This window comes from Cryptomeria japonica, chromosome 3, assembly GCF_030272615.1.
Source record: "Cryptomeria japonica chromosome 3, Sugi_1.0, whole genome shotgun sequence".
Lineage (NCBI taxonomy): Eukaryota > Viridiplantae > Streptophyta > Pinopsida > Cupressales > Cupressaceae > Cryptomeria > Cryptomeria japonica.
Genome location: NC_081407.1, coordinates 670,588,621 through 670,610,656, shown reverse-complemented (window position 1 = coordinate 670,610,656; position 22,036 = coordinate 670,588,621). Strand labels below are relative to the sequence as shown.

The following is a 22,036-nucleotide window of genomic DNA, read 5'->3' as shown; positions in this document are numbered from 1 at the left end:
ATACTCAATTAGAAGTATATGAAATATTATAATGGGGATTGCACATGCATTCAGGGACACTGCTTAGAGCTCATTACTCAAAAATAACAAAGGGCTACAACCCAGGGAAGACTCATTGTCTTACAAAGAAATTTTAATTACATCCAAAAGATCATGAACTAAAAAATAGCATCTCGTAATACCTAGTTACAGTTTTGGTTGAGAACATAAACAACTTCTATCACACTTCTTCTCTTCCTTCAAAACATATATGCATTATTTTCTCATACACATTTGATTCTCATCCATACACTAATTCGTACACTCAATTGCAAAGATATTAAATATATTTATATATGACACATTCATTTAGGTACACTTCCTAGAGTTCATTTCTCAAAAACAACAAAGGGCTACAACCCAAGGAAGACTCATTGGCTTACGAACACATTCAGATTACATCTATAAGATCATGAACTAAAAAAATTCCATCTCCTAATACTTGGTTATAGTTCCAGTTGAGAACATAAACAACTTCTCTCACACTTCCTCTCTATTTTTGACAAATATATGCATTATTCGCTCATGCAAATTTTATTCTCATCCATACACTTCTTTGCACACTCAATTGCAAAGACATTACATTTATTTATACATGAGATAAACCTCACCATGATTGACTCAACACACATCACTTAAGTACAAAAATATAACCACACACACTACAAAAAGAAATGCAAACCAAAACAATATTTGCTAATACATAACATGGACCAAAATCACCACCTCGAATATGAAACACCTCTAATAATTAAGTCTCAAACATCCTCAACATGCTACAAACATCATGTCAGCCAAGAACATGAAGAACACCACTAGACCAAATAAAATCATCAATAACATGCTCATCGATCAATGCAGACCGCCAACATAAATAACACATGATCCATAAACATCCACAAGAATCATGAATCACCACCAAAAAATTCACAACAAAATAAGTTACTAGAATCATATCACTATTATATCAAACTTCAATAACACTAATTGAATTGATTGACAACCTAGAAAAATCACTTGTGGAGCTCCAACTAAAAACCATTTGAATTGAAGACACACATCAATGTCCTGAACATAACTCCAAATCTGTAGATCAAGATATTGCAATGTGGAGCAATACAAATCAAATTACTAACACTTTGGCACCACTAAATAATAGAAAAATGGGCCACAACACCAATAACCATAATTTGCTCAAGTATTCATGCACACATCTAAAAATTGCACTGAGTCATCTAAACGCAATCCTCTACAAACCCTTTAATCTATAAACATCAATCATCAACATGCTGATCAAACTAACTAACTAAAATCTACTACAACATTGTCACATATAGAGAAATAAAATTGCACTGAGTCATCTAAACACAATCCTCTACAAACCCTTTAATCTACAAAAATTAATCATCAACATGTTGAGCAAATTAACTAACTAAAATCTAGTGCAACATTTTCACATACAAAGAAATATGTTGACATCAATGATGACGTATCTCTCTGATGTCATTAAAGTAAATATTTGTAACATACATGAACAACCTCCCCCTCTGGTATTTATGGCAATATATGCTATGAAAAACAATCAATGACCAAGAAATCAATAGCTCACTCAGATTACTCTTTCTCTATATACAAATAACTCTCCCTAAAATGACTACACTGTTTTTCACATGAGTCTTTCGCCCTTTGATACCATTGACAAAGACACAAATTTTCACCACAAAACTCAAAAATAACTCACTAACTGCTCCCCCTAAGTAGGAATCACCACTCATCAATCTAGATCATAAGATATGTATGTGAAATGCGTCGGACTGATGTGTATGAATACACCTTACTTTTGATTAGAAGGACCAATCATCTCTAACTTCTCTCTGAGATACTCAAAAGTATCTTTAGGCAAAGGATTTGTAAATATATTTGCTTGATCTTTTCCTTTGTAGACACATACTCCAATCTGACTTCCTTCCCATTTAGTTTGTCTCTCAAAGAATAAAACTTGATAGATATATGCTTAGTCTTTGAATGCAACACCAAATTCTTAAAAATGTTAATTGCATTTGAATTGTCATAGTAAATAAAGAAATTGAATTCTTGTTTTTAGTGAACCACGGAACCAACCTTTTTCCTCCAAAAATGCACTACCACTAATAATCTTCCGATCATCAACATCTCATGTCCAATCAATATCAGTAAAAGAACTCAAATTAAATTCACCATATTTAGAGTAACATAAACCAAAATCAATAGTTTCTTTCAAATATCTAAATATTTGTTTACTACCAACAACATGAGATTCCTTAGGATCGACTTGAAATCTAGAAACAAGAAAAACAACATTCATGATATCCATTCTAGTCTAAGTCGACTATATAACAATTCACTAATCATAGATCTATATCTAGTCTTATTTTCTTTAGGAGAATCATCATCCTTAGTTAACTTACATATGGTCACCATAGGAGTCCCAACTAGCTTTGCATCCTCTAAACATAACTTTTTCAACAATTCCTTCACATACTTTGACTGAGATATGAAGATGCCTTTTTCTAACTGAGTAATTTGTAATCCCCCAAAAAAATTCAACTCTCCCATAATAGACATCTCAAACTCATTCTACATCTCATTAGTAAACTCTTTACACAAATTATCATTTCCTCAAAAAATAATATCATCAACAAAAACTTCAACAATTAGAATGTTATCATGATCAATTTTGAAGTACATATTACTATCAATAGTACATTTTTTAAATCCTATATTCACTAGATAATTTTCCAATCTAGCATACCATGCTCTAGGCACTTGCTTCAATCCATACAATGCTTTCCTTAGCCAATAAACTGTATCTCCTTGATTTTTCAATTGAAATCCATTTGGTTTCTCTATGTACACTTCTTCTTCCAATTCACTATTTATAAATGTTGAATTGACATCCATCTAATAAGCCCTAAAATCTTTGTAAGCAACATAAGAAAGAAAATACTCTCACAGCTTCAATCCTAGCCACCAGAGAGAAAGTCTCTTCAAAATCAATTCCTTTCATTTGAGAATATCCTTTATAAGGAAGTCTAGCTTTGTTCCTAACAACTCATCCTACTCATTCAATTTGTTTTGAAAGACCCATTTAGTTCCAAATATAATTTTATCTTTAGGTCTACAAACAAGAATCCATGTATTGTTCTTTTCAATCTGATTTAATTCATCTTCCATCGCTTTCACCTAATCTTCATCTTTACATAATTCATTCACTCTTTAGGTTCAATCTTAGAAATCAAACAATATTCAACATGATCTTCTGCAATTCTTCTTCTAGTATAAACACCTTTATTTCTATCTCCTATGATCTGATTTTTTGAGTGATTCAATCTTACATACTTGGGAGTCTTAGGATTTTCCTAATTTTTTGACTCTTCAGTTCTTTCTTCTACACTTGCACTAGTTCCTTCACCTTGATTATTTGGATTCACTGGTACAATTTGGGCTTTATTCTAGGTATGGGGTTTCTTTCCTTTATTTAACTATCATTTTGATCATTTGAATCATATCTGTAAGATTTGATCTATCTTTCTTTTCTTTCATGAACTCTGACAATAACACTCTCAACTATCTTTCTCAATCTCTTGTTATAAAATCGGTAGGCCTTGCTTTTGTTAGAATAACCAAGAAATATTCCTTTATCACATCTAGCATCAAAATTCCCTAAAATTTCATCTTTTCTTATATAATATTTACTTGCAAAAATTCTAAAATATTTAATAGTAGGAACATGACCAAACCATAATTCATGAGGAGTCTTACAAGTATCACCTTTAATGTGCACCCCGTTAAGGGTATACACTATAGTACTCACAAATTATCTTTAATAAATATAAGGAACATTTCCTTGTAACATCATGGTCCTAGAAACTTCCTGAATAGTTATATTCTTTCTTTCCACAACTCCATTTTGTTGATGGATTCTTGGAACATACATTTTTCTTCTTATCCCATACTCTTCACAGATTGCATTAAACTCACTGGAAATGAATTCTCCACCTCTATGAGATCTCAGACACTTTCTCTTCAAGCTTGTCTCAGTCTCAACTATAGATTTAAAAATCTTGAACTTCTCCAATGCTTTAGACTTCTCTCTCAAGAAAGTAACCCACATCATCCTTGAATAATCATCAATTAGAAACATGCAATATTTATCTCCTTGCAACCTTCTAACTCTAGAAGGTCCACATAAATTAGTATGCATAAGATCTAGTAATCCATTAGAAAAATGATTCTTACTCTTGAAATATATTCTTCTTTGTTTCCTTAACTAATATTCCTTTCACATAGGGTTAGTATGTTTCATCAACTTAGGAAGATCTCTAACAATTTCAGTAGAACTTATCTTAACAATGCCATTAAAATTCAAATAACACATCCTCCGATGCCATAACCAACTTTCATCAATCTGAACAATCAAATATCTTTTATCGAAGCTATTCATGTTAAAGATATCACCTTTAGTCTTTGTACCTAATGCAATCTCAATTCTGGAGCTACCCAAAATTCTATTTTTTTCATTTCTTAACTGATGATCATAACCCTTGTCAACCATGTATCCAACACTAAAAAGATTATTCTTTAGGCCTTCTAAATACAAGACATCATTAGTATTATGCTTACCATCAAGAGAAATAGAACCTCTCACATGGATTATACTAGCTTCATACTTCACCAAGATCACAAAATTACTCTTATCACCATGTCATATGATGAGAGAATTCATTGTCTATCATCCATTCATCTTTCTCTTCATCATGTGCAACCAAATCTCTTTCCACATTCATGCAACTAGTAGAATCAGTAGGTATTAGATCATCTTCCTTGATAGCAATAAACACTCATTTATTATCACTTGTATTTCCTTTATCCGATTCATCATCTATCACACCTTCCTCAACATAATAATAACATCTCTTCTAAAATTTAGGCTTGGAATTTTTCCTAGGAACTCTTTCTCGATACCTTGAGGCAAAATGTCCTATTTTATTACATGGATAACATGTAAGGGGCAACTTTCCTAAATACTTAGTGGCTCCTTTAGATAATGTTCTGAAATCAATTCTTCAAGCTCCTCAAGCTCTCGCTCTTCTTCCATCTCCTTCATCTCTTTCTCATATCTTGATATCCTCCTTGATGAACTCTCACCTAGATCAATATCTTTTCTTATCCTTTCCGAAAATAATGGCTTTGAATGTAGATTCTATCTTAGGAAGGGAATTGCTAAACTCACTCAACTCAAAGGATGATAACTTACCAATCAACATGTCTCTAGTCACATCTGTTACAATATGAATATCCTAAATAGAAGCAACTTTATGTTTGTAGTATGCAGGTAAGGATCTGAGCACTTAAGCCACAATCTCTGATTCTTCCAACTTTCCACTGGCACATTTGATATTGCACACCAGTTTATTCACCTTCTACATAAAATAATTAATGTCCTCATATTCACCCATCCTCAACATCTCACACTTTCCTTTCAGGATCTCAAACTTAGGAATCTTCACATAATTGTCTCCTTCATATAGGATCTCCAATTTCTTCTAGATCTAGTGAGCAGTTTGCAATTTCGTAAAATTTGTCATATTAGAATCTATCAAGGCACTCCACAATGCTTCCTTATCCCTAATATTCCATTCAACTTCTGTAATCTCATCCAGAGTTAAAGGTCCATTTGCAGGAGCAATGTACTTGTTCTTTGTAATAGTGTAGTAAGCCTCAACAATGCATCTTAGATGACACTCCATGCGACTTTTCTAAAGTAATTAGTACCACCAAATCTTAGACTGTCCTTGTAAGATGCCATCCGTAATCACCTCAAAATATTAGGATTATCTAAAGAAACATGCTCTAATACCAATTGATGAAATAGGACCTATTCTAGGCAAACAACTATGACGGCAGGGTGAATCTATTGTCTCATAAACTTATACAAATTAAACTTAAAATATGATTTGATTATTAAGCATAAAAGCATAAATCAACAACACATCAAGAACCCACATAACACCATGATTTTTGACATGGAAAACCCAGTGAAGAGAAAAACCAGAGTGGGAACCTACCCACAAAATGATGGTACTGTATTAGAAGTAAATGAAATATTATAGTGGGGAATGTACATGTATTCGGGCACACTACCTAGAGCTCACTTCTCAAACAAAAAAGGGCTACAATCCAAGGAAGACTCATTGTCTTATAAGCACATTCATATTACATTTGGAAGATCATGAACTAAAGAAATAACATGTCCTAATGACTGGTTACAATTTCAATTAAGAACATAAAAAACATCCCTCGTAGTTCTTCTCTACCTCCAAAAGATATATGTATTATTTTTCATACACATCTAATTCTCATCCATACACTTATTCACACACTCAATTACTAAGATGTTACATTTATTTATACATGACATCAACCTCACGAAGGTCAACTCAACACACATCACCTAATTACAAAAATATAACCAGACATGCTACAAAATCAGATACGGTCCAAAACAATGTTGGCTAAGACATAGCATGGACAAATAATCAAGTCACAAACATCCACAACATGCTACAAACATCATGTCATCCAAGACCACGAAGAACATCGCTGGACCAAAGAAAATCATCAATAACGTGTTCACCGATCAATGTGGACCACCAACATGAATAGCACATGATCTAGAAACATCCATGAGTATCATGAATCACCACCGCACCATCCATAACAACTCAAATTGCTGGAATTATATCACTATTATATGAAACTTCAATAACACTAACTAGACTGACTGACAACTTGGAAACATCACTTCTGAAGCTCCAAACAATGAACAATTTGAATGGAAGACACATATCAACATCCCAAATACAAATCCAAATCCACAGATCAATACATTGTAATGCAAAGCAATTTAGATCAAATTACTAACACCCTGGCACCAGTAAACAACAACAAAACTTGCCATAATATCGATAACCATAACTCACTCAAATCGTCATGCAAACTTCTGAAAATTTGACTAAATCATCTAAACACAATCCTCTACAAACACTTTAATCTGTAAACACTAATCATCAACATGTTGAACAAACCAACTAACTGAACTCCCCTACAATGTTGTCACAGATAAAGAAATATATTGATATCAATGACAACACATCTCTCAGATGTCATTAAAGCACATATTTGTAGCAAACATCCAACAATATACATGTATGAACTAATGGATATGACTTGAATTATAAGGTGAGCATGTTATACTCAAATTGTGGAATACAAAGTTCATGGATTAAATATTAGATTAAGTTATCTTCATAATCTAGTTGTATTCTTATGGTTTATTGTACAGGAACATAGGGTGCAAGGGAAAATCATCTAATCCTAATGAAGTACTTCAATTGTGGAATTCTCTTGTATGAACAGTAAGGGATTCTATAAGTTTTATTTGGTGAGCATAGTGTAGCTAGGTGGATGAGAACCTTGTTATTCTTTAAATTTAATATTTGATTTTGAAGGGGGATTTAAAGGGGTTTAATTGGTCAATTTGATTTGTTTTTGGGTAAAAATAGACCCCTAGGATGAATACCTGGGGAATGGAGGCTTACTGGACACATATAATAGTTCTTTTGTCATGATTTAACTTCTCAAAAGATCACTTGAAAGTAAATGATGATTTTGTAATGTTGGGGAAAGTATGGGGACTTGCCACCATCCTAACTCCCTTACCAAGGCTTGGTTGAGAGGTCGTGTCAAGTACGACCTTCTTCCTCATGTCTTACACATGTGTGAGAACATGGGATACATGCGACCTAGTATAGGGTTTGAAATATAGTAAGAGTGTTAGGGTGGAGATCTTTATATATCCTATGATGATGAGAGGCAAGGCTACTACCCACTTCTCCTTTTGGAGAACTTTTGCTTATGGAAGATGATAGTTAACAAAAATGGAAAGGGATGTTTTGCATAAGGATACGAAAGGTCAAGATGGAGCTTGTATCAAGATAAGTCATTTTTTCCTTGTCATGCTTATGTTAGTGTAGATTTTTTGTTTATGTATGGTTGCTCATGGAAGTTTGTTTGAAAAATATGCTAGAATAACTTTGGTAACAAGAATGGACTTTTTTTTTAGGAAGTTAACCTAACCATAGATCATAATGGTGGACAATGGCTTTACTTGCTCAGGGGTATGGCTAGGAACTTTGGGGGCACATCATGCCATTAATGATGCGAGGAGAGCACGCCTTGTATTTATGTTTTTACCTATTCGTTTTCCTCACTTTGGATAATATGATCAATTTAAATAAATAATCTTAAGAGTTCCTTTGTTTCATATGAAAGCAAGACATGCAAGACTCTTACATTTTGTGTTATGAGAAAGTTATGAAATACTATATATAAATTTTGTATGAGAATATTATGCAAGATTTTATATTTTGTGACTAAGAGAGTTTCCATTTCTTTATTGGCATACCTCATTTAGTTCTTTCTTGTAATACAAGAATAGTTATGGAAACTTATCTTATTGAAATTTAACCTCATTTAGGGAATTCCCTTCTTGGTGGTCATAGTATTGAAAAGAGCAAGTTAAGATTGAATCATCGTGAATCCCCGATCGTTGAAAACAAAATTGTAATTGGATGTAACTTATCTAAAATCTGAATAGATTGCTATTTCAAAATAACTATAAAATGGATGAAATAAATTAATTGTTGTTTATATCTGACTGAATGCAAAGAAGACAAATTGATTCCTAACATACTTATTGACCAGCGCAAGAATCTTCATGCAAGGGGAATACAATTGTGCTGCTGTGTATTTATTTTTCTATATATATCATGTATTCTTGTTTTCTTCGTTCTATATGATAGTTATGGGATAAAATCTGAGTGGTAATAGTATTTGAGTGAAGAACAACAAGACCTGCCAAATATGAAAGATGGATAGTATTTGCAAAAATGTATGTGGATAAGCTCGAGTATGTGCCGTAAAGACTTTATTTTTCTACTAGTTTTTTGTGTACTACTGAAAGCACTCTACAATGATTATTCGGTTTTACATGAAATTCTATTTCTAAAATTGTTATTAGTCCAATGTATGGATTCCTACCTTGCAATCATGTATTTGAAATAACATGAACATTCATTTACAGTTTGGTAACTAACATAAAAATATGGATAGTTATTTCGCAAGAATGTATTTAATTACTCCCATGCGTTCCCGTTCCATTGCATTGTATCTAGTATAAATGTATGAAGGTTTACTCTTCAGTCCATGATTAATATAAGTATTTATGAGAGACTGACTAATAAGCCTCTGTCAACTACCTTGTCTGAATAGTACCCAATTAGTAAGTAGACTAAGAAATGGCTGAAGATTCTTAAAATAGAGAGAATATTAAACAGGTTTGCACTCGGAAAAAGAAACATAGAAAACAAAGATTTGGATCCCCATTCTAGTCAGAAAAATGAATGCAATATATTATGTTGTAGCGTTAGTAGAATGATTTAGAGTATTTTCTGATAAGATTGTGTATGAGTTTTTTTGCATCAACATTTGAGATCACATATCATGATCCATCATGAGGATGAAATGTTGATGCAAAAAACTCATACACAATCTCATGGGAAAACACTCTAGATCAATATCTCATAGATTGTGAAAACTTGATGTCTGTTAGAATGATGTATATTCTTTATGCATAAAACTATTTTATTTCAAATAGAAATACAATAATAATAACTAAGAATTTGTACACATCTTCTATTTTTGTTCCTTATCCCCTCTGTAAAGCTAGTGATCCACCCGTTTACCATCAATGTTGAACCCACTATTGCAAGTCTCCAGAAGAGTAGCCGAATCCATCTTGTACCAAGCCCACAACTCTGGAGCATAATCCATCTCATGCATCTCAAGTCTGTTATAATGAACAGTGTCATTTGATTGATGCGGCTTACAAAGATAGTCTGCCTCATAATCCTGAGCGGTTGAGGAAGTTGAAAAAGCTATAGAAGTTGTATAGCGAAAATGAACATCGATCACCCGTTCATACGCTACCATGTAGCCATTTTCCTTCTGTCAATTTTACCTTCCTAACTATGCATGTGATTGGGATTCCCTCATCTCCGTAGCTCCAGCACCATCTGATCTGCCGCATCCTATATAGCTAAGGAACAAAACTCAGTACAGAAAGAGCCTTATGAAGAAGAGGGTTTCCTTATCCTATTAATCTCGAATCCTACCATAGCATTTACGGGAAAAGCAAGTGTTCACTTGAAAGAAAATTAGGGCTTCTGCGTTATCAGCGCTATTGATTTAACCTTAATCGAACGACTTAGAACTCCTGGAGGGGGTTTAATTAGGGCATAGTCTTGATAAAATAATGAGACTTTACTCCACTTTACAGACGCTGATTTGCCTTCAAACGGATGGTTGAGATCAACTAGATGTTTGGGGAGAGGCGTATACCATGCAAGCTTACAATAAATGAACTTGTGATGCACGATCTACGGATAGGCTTATTAAAGGTGGAGTTTACTCTAAAAACGGCGATGCATTATTCAACATTCTAATGTGGAAAAACACTGTAATGGTAATAATTTTATGAACAACGAAATGCTACGGTAAGAATTAAATTGATAATAATAGAGCTATAAAATACTGCACAGATACAATTACTGGGTGTTGGCAAAGAGAGTATTAATGGTAACACCAATATTATTAGGTTTCCTAATGTAGCCCTAACGAAAACATTATGTTTAAACCGGGAAATAAAATCTCACATCATGCCTTTAGCCCTAATATCATTGGACTTCTCATACTGATTATATGGTAATCATTCACATAATTATTAAATATATGCCTTTGTGGAGATTGTTCCCTATATCTTTATTATATTGATATAAAATGCATAATATTTGTTATCGATTTTTTCATCATGTTGTGTTTATCAAAAATTTCAACAAAGCAAAAAGGGTCTGACACAGGGAAAACCTATCCAGGCGACAGGTTTGATGAAGCAAGCGTAGAACCTACCAAGGGTTTTCAACTTTGTATGCCACATGGATCCCTGCAAGATTCCTTATTCCCTGCAACATTCTCGATAACTACCTTTTTCCTCATTTAGGGAATTCCCTTCTTGGTGGGAATTCCTTTTTCCCTATCCAAACACCACTCCCATAACTGCCTTGTTCATCACCCCATCAGTTATTTCATAGAGAGAACTAAAAGACTAACACAGATTATCAAATTTTTCTTTATAATCTTCATTTTTTTCTTCTAGGCTCCACATTATTGTTATTTTGTTTATCCGACACTCCTAAGAATAGGGGACCATCTCATCATCTTCCGTATCGTTGAGGGGTTGTGGGCTCTGGTTAGAATTTTTAGAATCTTTCTCCATTTCACTCTCTTCCTCCATTTGTTCCCTAAGTTGTTCCTCTTGGTCCTCTTCTTCAACTTGTACATCTTCATCTTCCAAATTGTGAGTAGAAATATCTTCAGTTTCCTCAAAATTAAGGGGTTTCTCAAGGTTTGCCATCATCTCTTTAATTTCAGTCTTTCTTGTCTTTTCTTTCACACAAATCCTAGTTGATCTTCTCTCCCCTGAGTCATGATCTTTTCTTTCTTTCTTTCTCCAAAACTTTCTCCTCCTCATCTTTAGAGTCATGTAGGTCTCGGTGGATTGTGATATTCTTCCTCACCGAATCTTTTCCTATATTTTTGGCTTTAGCTAGGCCATTCCTAGGGGTTTCTATTTTCCTTTTGTCTAGATTTATATTTAGAAGAGCCATCTCCAAGGGTTCTATTTCCTAGAAAATTAGGGATTTTTTACCCTTGGAACCACTTGGTGGAGTACAGTCTGGAGAGAACAGGGGTTTGGAATCAAATAACCCTATATCAACAGAGGACCGATGTTTTTTCTTCTTTTGCTTAACATTGTTGGGTAAAGATAGCAAACAACTACAATTCAGGGAGTGTTAAAGGGAAAATTTCTACATGAGGTAAATGAAGCCTTGGTGAATTAGAGGATTGGTTCCATTAGCAATGTAGGACTCTTGGGAAAAAAATAGAAAATATGGCATATTAACCCTTTCTCCATGCCTACTGTGATTCAGGATTAGGAAGCAATACCCATGGCCAGTAGTCTAACGCCCCTATAAAGTAAAGTATTTCATGACAAAAGAACTAGAAATTGGGTAGGGTTTAGGAATTGCAAAGCGATCATACCGATTTTGGATTGCAACTAACCACTCACCCTTTTGAAAGAACTTCTTTAGATATGCTATGTAGTCTCCATTGCTTCCTTCCCCTGTCCACTTGGTCACCTTCATTTTTTAACTTGGTGACCTCTATAATAAACTCCAAATAAACCACATAGGTAATGCTCCCCACAATGACCACACCATCTTGCCAAGAGTTGTAGAATCTCATAGATAGGGATCAATCATATCCCTTCATAGAAAGAAAATAAGGGCTTAAACCTGCATTTAGGGTTTAGGAAGTTTAAAGTGACCATACCCATTTTGGATTGCAACTAACCACTCACCCTTTTGAAAGAACTTCTTTAGGTATGCAATGTAGTCTCCATTGCTTCCCCTATCCACTTGGTCACCATAATTTTTTAACTTGGTGACCTTTGTAATAAACTCTAAATAAACCACAAAGGTAATTCTCCCCACAATGACCACACCATCTTGCCACGAGTTGTAGAATCTCATAGATAGGGATCAGTTATATCCCTTCATAGAAAGAAAATAAGGGCTTAAACCCACATTGAGGAAGAGCTCCCAAATTTCTTCATTATTCTACAAACCTTCACAATTTTTTGGTTTTGTCCTTTTGAGGGGGTTCCCTATATTGATTTTTATCTTTTTTGTACACAACCAATAGATACATAAGTGACTAATAGAGCTGATAAGATTTTTTAGAGTTATTTTTTCCTTTAAAAAATTCTTTCTAAAAAAGTTCTTTTAGGCTTGATGAGCTTTGTTTTCCACACATGCATGCTTCCTTTTCTCATTATTAAACTTTAAGGCATTTTGGGAATGTCAACAATCACCTTTACCACAAATGATTTCATTATCTTTCAAAATCCACCTGACATAAGGAAAGAGCTTTCTCATACATTCCTCTAGATCCTTCAAATTTATGACCTCCACATCATCCTTTTGTCAAATTTGCAAGTAACACGTCTTCTCAAGTAAGCCAGGTGGTCATCCTCTAACTCAAAAAATTGTAGGAAGACGAGCAGGAAATTTAAAATTAATTTTTTTTGTTGCTCATTCAAAATTAAAAAAAACTGTCAGCTCCTGTCCGTATTGAATAGTTTACCATGTCATCTTGCAAGGGGTTGATGTTTTCCTTGACTAGAATCTATTTTAAACTTATTGAGCTGTCAACAAAATTAAAGTAATACCATCTACTTTTTGTTAAACCCTAATCTACAATATCATCTGCAGCTACATCACCTTCTCTATACTAGTGGTGAAATTTTATTTTAATAAAAGTTTTAAACAAATATTTATATTTTTTGGATAATTCCTCTTATCTCCTAAGGAGCCTTGGCAATCCACTGTTAGTTTGAGTTGCCCTCAAGGATCACATTTCTTCCTTTATTATGATGCAATCGGGTAAGTCCCATCCATGCCACCATGGCTTCAACTTTATTATTTGTGCCTCTTCCAAAGTTTGCATAGAATCATTCTATCATATAACCTCTACAATCCCTTATTAGGCCTCCAACTCATGAAGCTCTTGGGTTCCGTTTCGAGCAGCCATCAAAGTTATATTTGAGCCAACCTTCCTCAGGCAAAATCCAAATACAACTCTTCCTTAGAACCATAGTGTTCTAGTTTAGCCTACGTAGATTATGCTTTATCCCCCATTTTTCTTTTAGTCTAAGGTCCAACAAAGTAGGTATAACTTTAGAGGTGCATGGCTTCCCTGCATTTATGCTTTCTTTAATTTGTTATTTAAAAATATTGAAGACCACCTTACCGTTCTAGCTTCATCCCTAAACACTCTATTATTTCTTTCTTTCTAGATATTCCATGCCATCACTAGGGAATCTGAAGCCATAACTTTTTAGACACAGGTTGACAATATGGAGTTAAGGGTCATTGTCTCATGAAATCTTTCAATTTATCCAAGAGGACCCAGGGGATTTTTAAGTCATCTAATAGTGCATCCCAAACTTCCTTTGTATAGTGGCAATGCAAGAACAAATGATCAATACTTTCCATTCTTCTATAGCATAACACACATTTTTTAACAAAGTTGAATTCTCTTTGGTTAATATTATCAATAGTGAGAATTTTTCCATGAGCAGTAGCCCACCAAAAGCAATTAACTTTCGATATCAGGCACCTAATCCATATGTTTTCCCAGTTGAAATCTTCCACCACTTCCTTCTCCATACTATGGTAGGCAGATTTGACTGAGAAGGCACCCAAGGGGTTATATTTCCAGATACACTCATCCTCAAACAAGGGGGAGAAGAAGGTATAATTAGGATGAATAGAGGGTAGAGATTTAGCCTTCTCAATAACTTGAACTAGATGATGGGTCAGGATATCATCTTGTTGGGAAACCACTTCTTCAAGATTTTTCCACACAGCTTTGTCTGAATTTGTTGTTCTTCAACATATATGCATTGCCAATATGTCTCAAAATTGATGATAACATTGAGTGTAATTTACTTAATGTATTATGTTATAGTTTTTGATTAACGATCAAATAGATTTTGAAGGGACCTGAAAACCTTTTTGCATCATACTACCAAGAACATAAAACCAAAAAACAAGCAACCCACCATTTGCCAAAAAACAAAGAAGAACAAAAGACAACAAGAAACAATAGAAGCTGGAGATTGTAAGCTAATGTTTGTTTTGTATTATGAAAACAAATATTTGCAAATTAGTTAACTTTGTTTAGAATAGCCAACTTATGTTGTTTCCTTTGTGTATGTAGATTTTAAGCATGAAATTTTCTTCAGAAAATATGTTTTAAAAAGTTAATCTAATACTTTAAAAATCTTTATGGGAATAATACTTAAAACTACATTTTGGTTCTAGCAGTTAAAAAAATCTAGTTGCTCTAGTCCTTTTATATTATTTTTAACTCTATGAGCATGGACAAACAAATTAACAAAGGAAAATGTTTTCTGATTGTTTCTATGAAGTATCATATAATGCTATTAGAGTGGTGAATAAAGCTGACATATCATGCTATCGAAATATCATGCTATCCTCCAAAAAAACCCATCGCCTTAAATCATATTGCAAGCCTTCTAATAATTTTGTTTTCAAAACAATAAACTTCGTGTTTGTAAAAATGTATACTTCCCTTAGAACATTAGTTTAGGTTTATCATGCAAGTAAAAATGCCAAACATATAATACCGATTCCAATATCAAGCTGAATTTAAAGATGGCATGTACACTACCATAATAGGACGAAGTGAAAGCCTAAAAAACAAGCTAAAATATATGTTGAAACTATAATATAGAATGTAAAATTGCAAGCAGAAACATAAAACATATGAACAGTCGATTGTGTCTTAAAGGATAGCATTCCAAGAGTTAGGGTAAATCATATTACCATTTCATTTAATAGCTTGACCTGCTCTTGACATTCCGGAGTCTTGGCATAGTCCACGCCTTTTATGGAAAACAATTGTGATGTCGTTCTCTGAAAAAATAAAAAAAAAACAAATAAGGTGAAGACCGAAGGAAGCGTTGTATTTTATATGTAAATATTAACTTACACATAGCTCTTTTGCTTTTTCGAAGAGCTCATTGCTATAAGGACGACCTCCATTATCAGCAATGCTTTTGTCTACTGTCTCCAGTAACTTAGTTACTTGACATTCCCTCTTCGTCTCCGATTTAGTTCTATTATCGAAAACAACAACTCTGTTCTCGCAACGCCCCATAAGTTTCTGCAAGACATCAACATAGTATTTACAGAGAAGAAGAATAGAGTGAAGTAGCTTATAGAAAGATACACATGTTTCCAAACATATAACTAGCATTTAGTGAGTAGCCTGCACTTGAATAAATAATGATTATTGATGGAGCCATGTCAGACGCACAAATATCTATGCTAGATATGCAATCGATTCAGCCTCTTAAGACGATAATAAGTGGATTGGAAGATCAAACAAATGATTTGAGGGTCAACCCCGCTTGTCGTATGAGAAATTTGTGACAGTTTCCTTATTTAATCGCCTTTCAGTGAATGTTTTAAAAAGTATATAATATTGATGATAGGAGATTTTTACAATATATAGAATTATTGAGCAAATTCTAGGAATCGATTGTGTGCAAGTTTTTGGATCAACGTTTCACTAGGTGATCCATCATCAGTATATAATATTTTAAAAAACAATGTCAGTTTATTGTTTAGATAAGGGTGAATGCCTTTATAATGTAAAATTTAAATCCTTTTGCTATCAACTACTCATCTTACTTTAATGTTGTTTTTGGAACGAGAATTGTAAAATATAAAGTTTAACATTCCAAGTATTTTATCAATTTTAAAGATAACTGTGACTAAATGTCAACCAAAGGATGTATGAATTTTATTATATATACAAGAAATAGATGGTAGAAGACCAAGTTTATGATGCACAAACATAATCTTATCTATAATATCAAATAGTCAAGTCAATCAAAGGGAAATCTGGAAGCCCTTCAAAAATTATTGAACTCCTTCATAGTGTAATGTGGAAAAATACTTTATTAGAAACAATAAAGTCGCTTGGGATCCTATATGTATCCTATGGTGAGTGGATGTAAGATGAGTAAGCATGATGAATCTATAGTTATTGATCAATATCAATATTGATCCATGATTGGGAGTTTATTTTATCTAATTGTATCTAGCCTTGATATCATGCAAGTAGCGTGCATGGTAGCACAATTTCAAGCTGCTCCAAAAGAGACACATGTAAAGGAAGTAATGAGAATGCTTAGATACTTTAAGAGTAGAATTGACTATGATCTATGGTATCCTAGCAGTTATTATTTCACTTTAGCTATGTATATAAATGTTGATTTGGTAGGAAGTGTTTCTAATGGTGGAGAATTCTTTCTTCAAGACATATTGGTCTTGTGGCCAAGTCAAACACAAGAATCAATTTCTTTTTATACTAGAGTTATAGAATATATTGTACCAGAATCGTGTTGTACTTGAGTGCTATGGATGAGACAAAACTTGAATGATATTAAAGTGTAGTATGGTGAATCTATCCCTAATGTTTGTGATAGCACAAGTGCAATCAATATTGTAAAGAATCCTCTAATGCATTTGAAAACCAAGCATATATCAATCAATTATCACTTTCTAAGGGAGAAAGTTGTCGATCCAAAAGTTAGATGGAATAATGTGGCTTCAAAGGATATAATTGTAGACATATTCACCAAACCCCTTCTCAATGAGACATTTGTGTGTCTTAGGTAGAAACTATGAGTGTTAGCTCCTTCCTATCTATAATTGTCAATTGAAATAAAAGTTTATGTCTACAATTTACCATTGATGTCAAATTTGGATAGATACCCTAAAAGGGAGTAAGATACAAAAATAGGGAAAGATACAAGAGATACATGAAAGGGAGGTATTACTAGAATAGAAACCCTGAAAGGGAGTGAGATACAAAAATAGGGAAAGATATAAGAGATACATGAAAGGGAGGTATTACTAGAATAAAAAGAGAAAGATGAGGTTACAATAGAAAAACATGGATGCATAATGACTAAGGAGGGCAAAAAGGTAAAGATTGTGTTCTTACACCTAATTTTGTTCCCATCAATGAAAAAGATAGAGATCATTGGAAAATTTGTTATCATTTATATCAAGAATGCAAGATCAAAGATTGTAGATATGAAGATTTTGTCATAGAGGGAGATTGTTTGTAGAGTAGTTGTAAATGTTTCCATGTGAAGTTGCAAAGTTGTCATTATTTATTCTACATTCACTACAAAAGGTTTTTCCTATATCACATTTGCAAGATAAAGTTATGGAGGTGTTGATCATGTTATTGTAAAAATCAAAGCGAGATCAAATTAGTTTGATCATTGGTTTTGGCCTTTGGATAAATTTCTTAATCTCTCTAGTTATATTAGGGTTTTTATACTATCTTATCTATAAAACCCTAATTCTAAGTTCTTGAGTGCATGTAATATGTAACTTTTCTATTTGGTCAATGACTTGCTACTCTTAGTTGTTAGTTGCTAAATTTATAACATAAAGACTTCATGATAGTGTAGTTTGTTGGCCATTAGATGCCTAGCAATAACCGACCTAATAAAAAGAATGTATTTACCTATTTCTTAAATTACAGGGTTAATATCTTAACAAGGCTAATCAAAATTTGAGATTAGATCTAAGATATCAAATATTTTTTTGCTAGTTCATGAGATATTCATTGGACACATCTTTTATAGTTGTGAAATTGTGAATTAAATATACATTGTCTTTGTGTCAATGAATTAGAGAGCGGTTGTAGGCTCAGAAGGAATCTATGGGAGTCTATCTCTTAAGTTCATGGAAATACAAAATGGTGACAAATAAGTCTGGTGTTAGAGGATCTAATTCTAACAAGTTTTTTGATAAAGGATCTTGCATTGTGAGCATCCATTCTACCACAAAGAGAAAAGGTCTCTAGAAAACAAGTTCAACTTGATCATTGTCTATTTTCCCAATTCAAATTTGTATATTTTGGAGAAAATTGAGAAGTGATAGGTCTAAACTTCTATAGTCTGATACGAAAAAATAGTTGTGATGATTCAAATACTTTTGAGCCAAATTTTGAAGTAAATCTAACTGTATAAATGCAAAAATATATAAAAGAGCATTTCTCTAGTATAGTGGGTGTGGATAAATGTATGTGTATTATTGATTATCTATGATAGAATAAATTGATGGCTAATTCTAGCTATGCAATTCATAATCTTTCCTTCACAATAGAAGTGGTGCATGTGACATGAATGTGATAAAGGGCTAGAGGTTGTGAAAATGACAAATCAAAATTACAAAGATTTATTCCAATTCATTCTATTCTTATATTAGATAGTTTTATGTCTCTAATCTATTGTATAATCTATTATGAGTTCAGTGTCTTTTGCATTGCATTGGGTTGGTCCCTCTCTGATATTAAGTTGGAGTTTAGATGATTTGTATCTCCTTTAGTTTGGTGCTCATGAAGATTGTATTGCCAAAGGGATTACTATGTTATGAAGCTTGAAGCCTATAAATTAAAATATAATATTCATTTTTATTTGTGAGGCTAAATTTGGATAGTAGATCCAAGTAGCTTTCTGAATATAGCTTTTTCATCTTAGGGTTTCCAAACAAATTTTGGTGTTGTGTTGTTTGATGCAGTAACATTCATTACTCGCAATTATTAATGATTATGAGTGCTCCTAACAATTAGGTGATGATTGGTTTATAAGTAATAAAAATTGAGATTTGATGATATACTAATTTGTGCCCCCTCTCAATATATTTGTGTATTCCAACACAATCAATAAACACCACAACTCCATTATTGTTTTACGGGATATAGTGATTGCACTATCTATCTTTGTACTATAAATTTATATCTAGGAAGATAATGTTATGGAGTTTTAGAAGATGTTATTTTTTTTCCATCATGCCATATTAGATCCACGTGAAAGTTATCCTTAGGTCATTTATAGGCTGATAAAATCTCTACAATGATATATTAGAGAAGGTATTTCTTTTAGCTATTCTCTTGACGCTCACCTAATTAAAGATTGCAATGATTATTCCAACCTAGTTCTTATGGTAACATAAATGTTGGTGTTAGGAAATGATAGTGACACCTATATAGTGTAATCATCCACTAGCTAGAATTGAGAAGTTGTAGACAAGGAGAAGTGAGATAGAAATTACCATTCTATTGCAATAAAATTTTAATAGGAGAAGTTTTGAAGGATTTTAAGGGTACAAATCACACCTTATATTATCAGTACCCACTTGATGTTTAATGTATAATGGTTTTTGAGGTTTATCGTATGATCGACCTAAATTATGCTTTCAAACTATTGATATCCCAATGTATCTCCAAGCTTACTAATGGCTTGAGGTAGATTATAGAGCTTATGATGGTATATTCTTTCCTTCATAAAGTTAGAGAACCTTAATTGTCCACCTTCCTTTGTCATGAAGTGACATTTATGTAGAAGTAGATATTGTTAGGGTTTCAAGCAGATCCGAAGCAAACATGAACTAACAATTATATGCAGATTTAAATACAAAAGATAAAGAAATAAAACAGGACATAGATAAGACAAAGATTTAACATGGTTCACCCAGAATGGGTTACGTCCACCATACACAGTCATCCAATCTTTCTTATTATCTAGCAAAAATAGTACATCAACCTTACAATGCCTTAAGCATCCCAGCCGCTTATAACATGCATTTTTAGGGCAAAAACAAAGTCGGCCTTTTTAGGGTTTTATTACAATGTCGGTTTTCATTAAAAAAAATACACAAAATTTTTTTTCTCGGAGGCTCCCCCCCCCCGACCCCCACTTTTCTCGGGGGCTACCGCCCCCGAACCCTTGCCCGAGGCCCGGCCCGGCCCCGAACCTCGACGAGGATACATGTTGAGTGTACAGTACTTTGCTGATCAGTCACCACATTTCAACAATCTCCCACTTGGAGACTGATCAGGCTCCACACCCAACAATCTCCCACTTGGAGACTGATACTACATGACACCACTGTACATGCAACATCCGTTGGATAAAACACTAGGACTCGACTGGTATAAATTCCACAATTATCAATCAAGAAGACCAACAAAAATTGATGAAGAAATCAACTTCTCCCGTGGAACTGCCTTTGTGAACATATTGGTAGGATTCTCACTTGTGTGAATCTTCTCAAGCCATAACTGACCCTCCTCCAAGATAGTCCAGATGAAGTGGTACCTGAGCTGAATGTGCTTTGTCCTTGAATGAAAAGTAGAGTTCTTCGCAAGATGAATGACACTCTGGCTATCAGTATACAATGGGCTATCCTCTTGTGTCTGACCCAATTCCTCCAGAAAATATTGCAACCAAATCATCTCCTTGCTCGCTTCTGTAGCAACAACATACTCAGCTTCAGTGGTTGAAAGTGCAACAAACTTTTGCAGCCTAGAAATCCAACTGACTGCAGTTCCCCCTATAGTAAAAACATACATTGTAGTACTCCTCTGTGAATCAATATCACCCACCAGATCAGAGTCAACAAATCCACTCAGAGCAGCATTCGATCCTTTGAAACATAATGTCTTCGTAGTAGGTCCTTTCAAATACTGAAGAATCCATTTCACAGCATTCCAATGTTCCATACCCAGATTACTCATAAACCTGCTCACAACTCCCACTGCATGTGCAATATCTGGCCTTGTGCACACCATTGCATACATCAGACTGCCAACAACTAATGAATACGGGATGTTAGACATTTTATTAATCTCTTCCTATGCCTTTGGGCACATCTCCTTAGTCAATTTGAAATGACTAGCTAAAGGTGTACTAACTGCTTTTGCATCCTGCATGTTAAATATTTTCAACACCTTCTTTATATACTCAATTTGGGACAAATTCAAGGTTCTATTTTTCCTGTCCCGTGTAATCCTCATACTAAGAATTTGCTTAGCTACACCCAAATCTTTCATAGCAAATGACTTGGCTAATTTCTATTTAAGATCATTTATATGTTGCATGTTAGACCCAGCAACAAGCATGTCATCAACATAAAGCAATAGGATAATATAACTGCCATTATCAAATCTCTTAAAATATACACAATGATCAGAATGACATCTATGATAACTGTGTTCAGCCATGAAACTATCAAATTTTAAATACCATTGTTGGGGTGCTTGCTTTAGGCCATACAGACTTTTCTTCAACCTGCACACCAAGTTCTTCTTACCTTTGACC

General features: G+C 33.7%; 1 protein-coding gene across 1 annotated transcript in view; it reads right to left on the bottom strand.

The window, feature by feature from the left end:
* Nucleotides 1-22,036, bottom strand: part of LOC131030652 (immune-associated nucleotide-binding protein 9) — a 138,094-nt gene that overhangs the window by 17,330 nt on the left and 98,728 nt on the right. Inside the window, exons 4-5 of the mRNA XM_057961563.2 lie at nt 15,838-16,011; nt 15,672-15,761 (exon numbers count right to left, since the gene is read on the bottom strand). Coding sequence (XP_057817546.1) covers nt 15,672-15,761; nt 15,838-16,011 — 264 coding nt within the window. The remainder of the gene's footprint in view (nt 1-15,671; nt 15,762-15,837; nt 16,012-22,036) is intronic.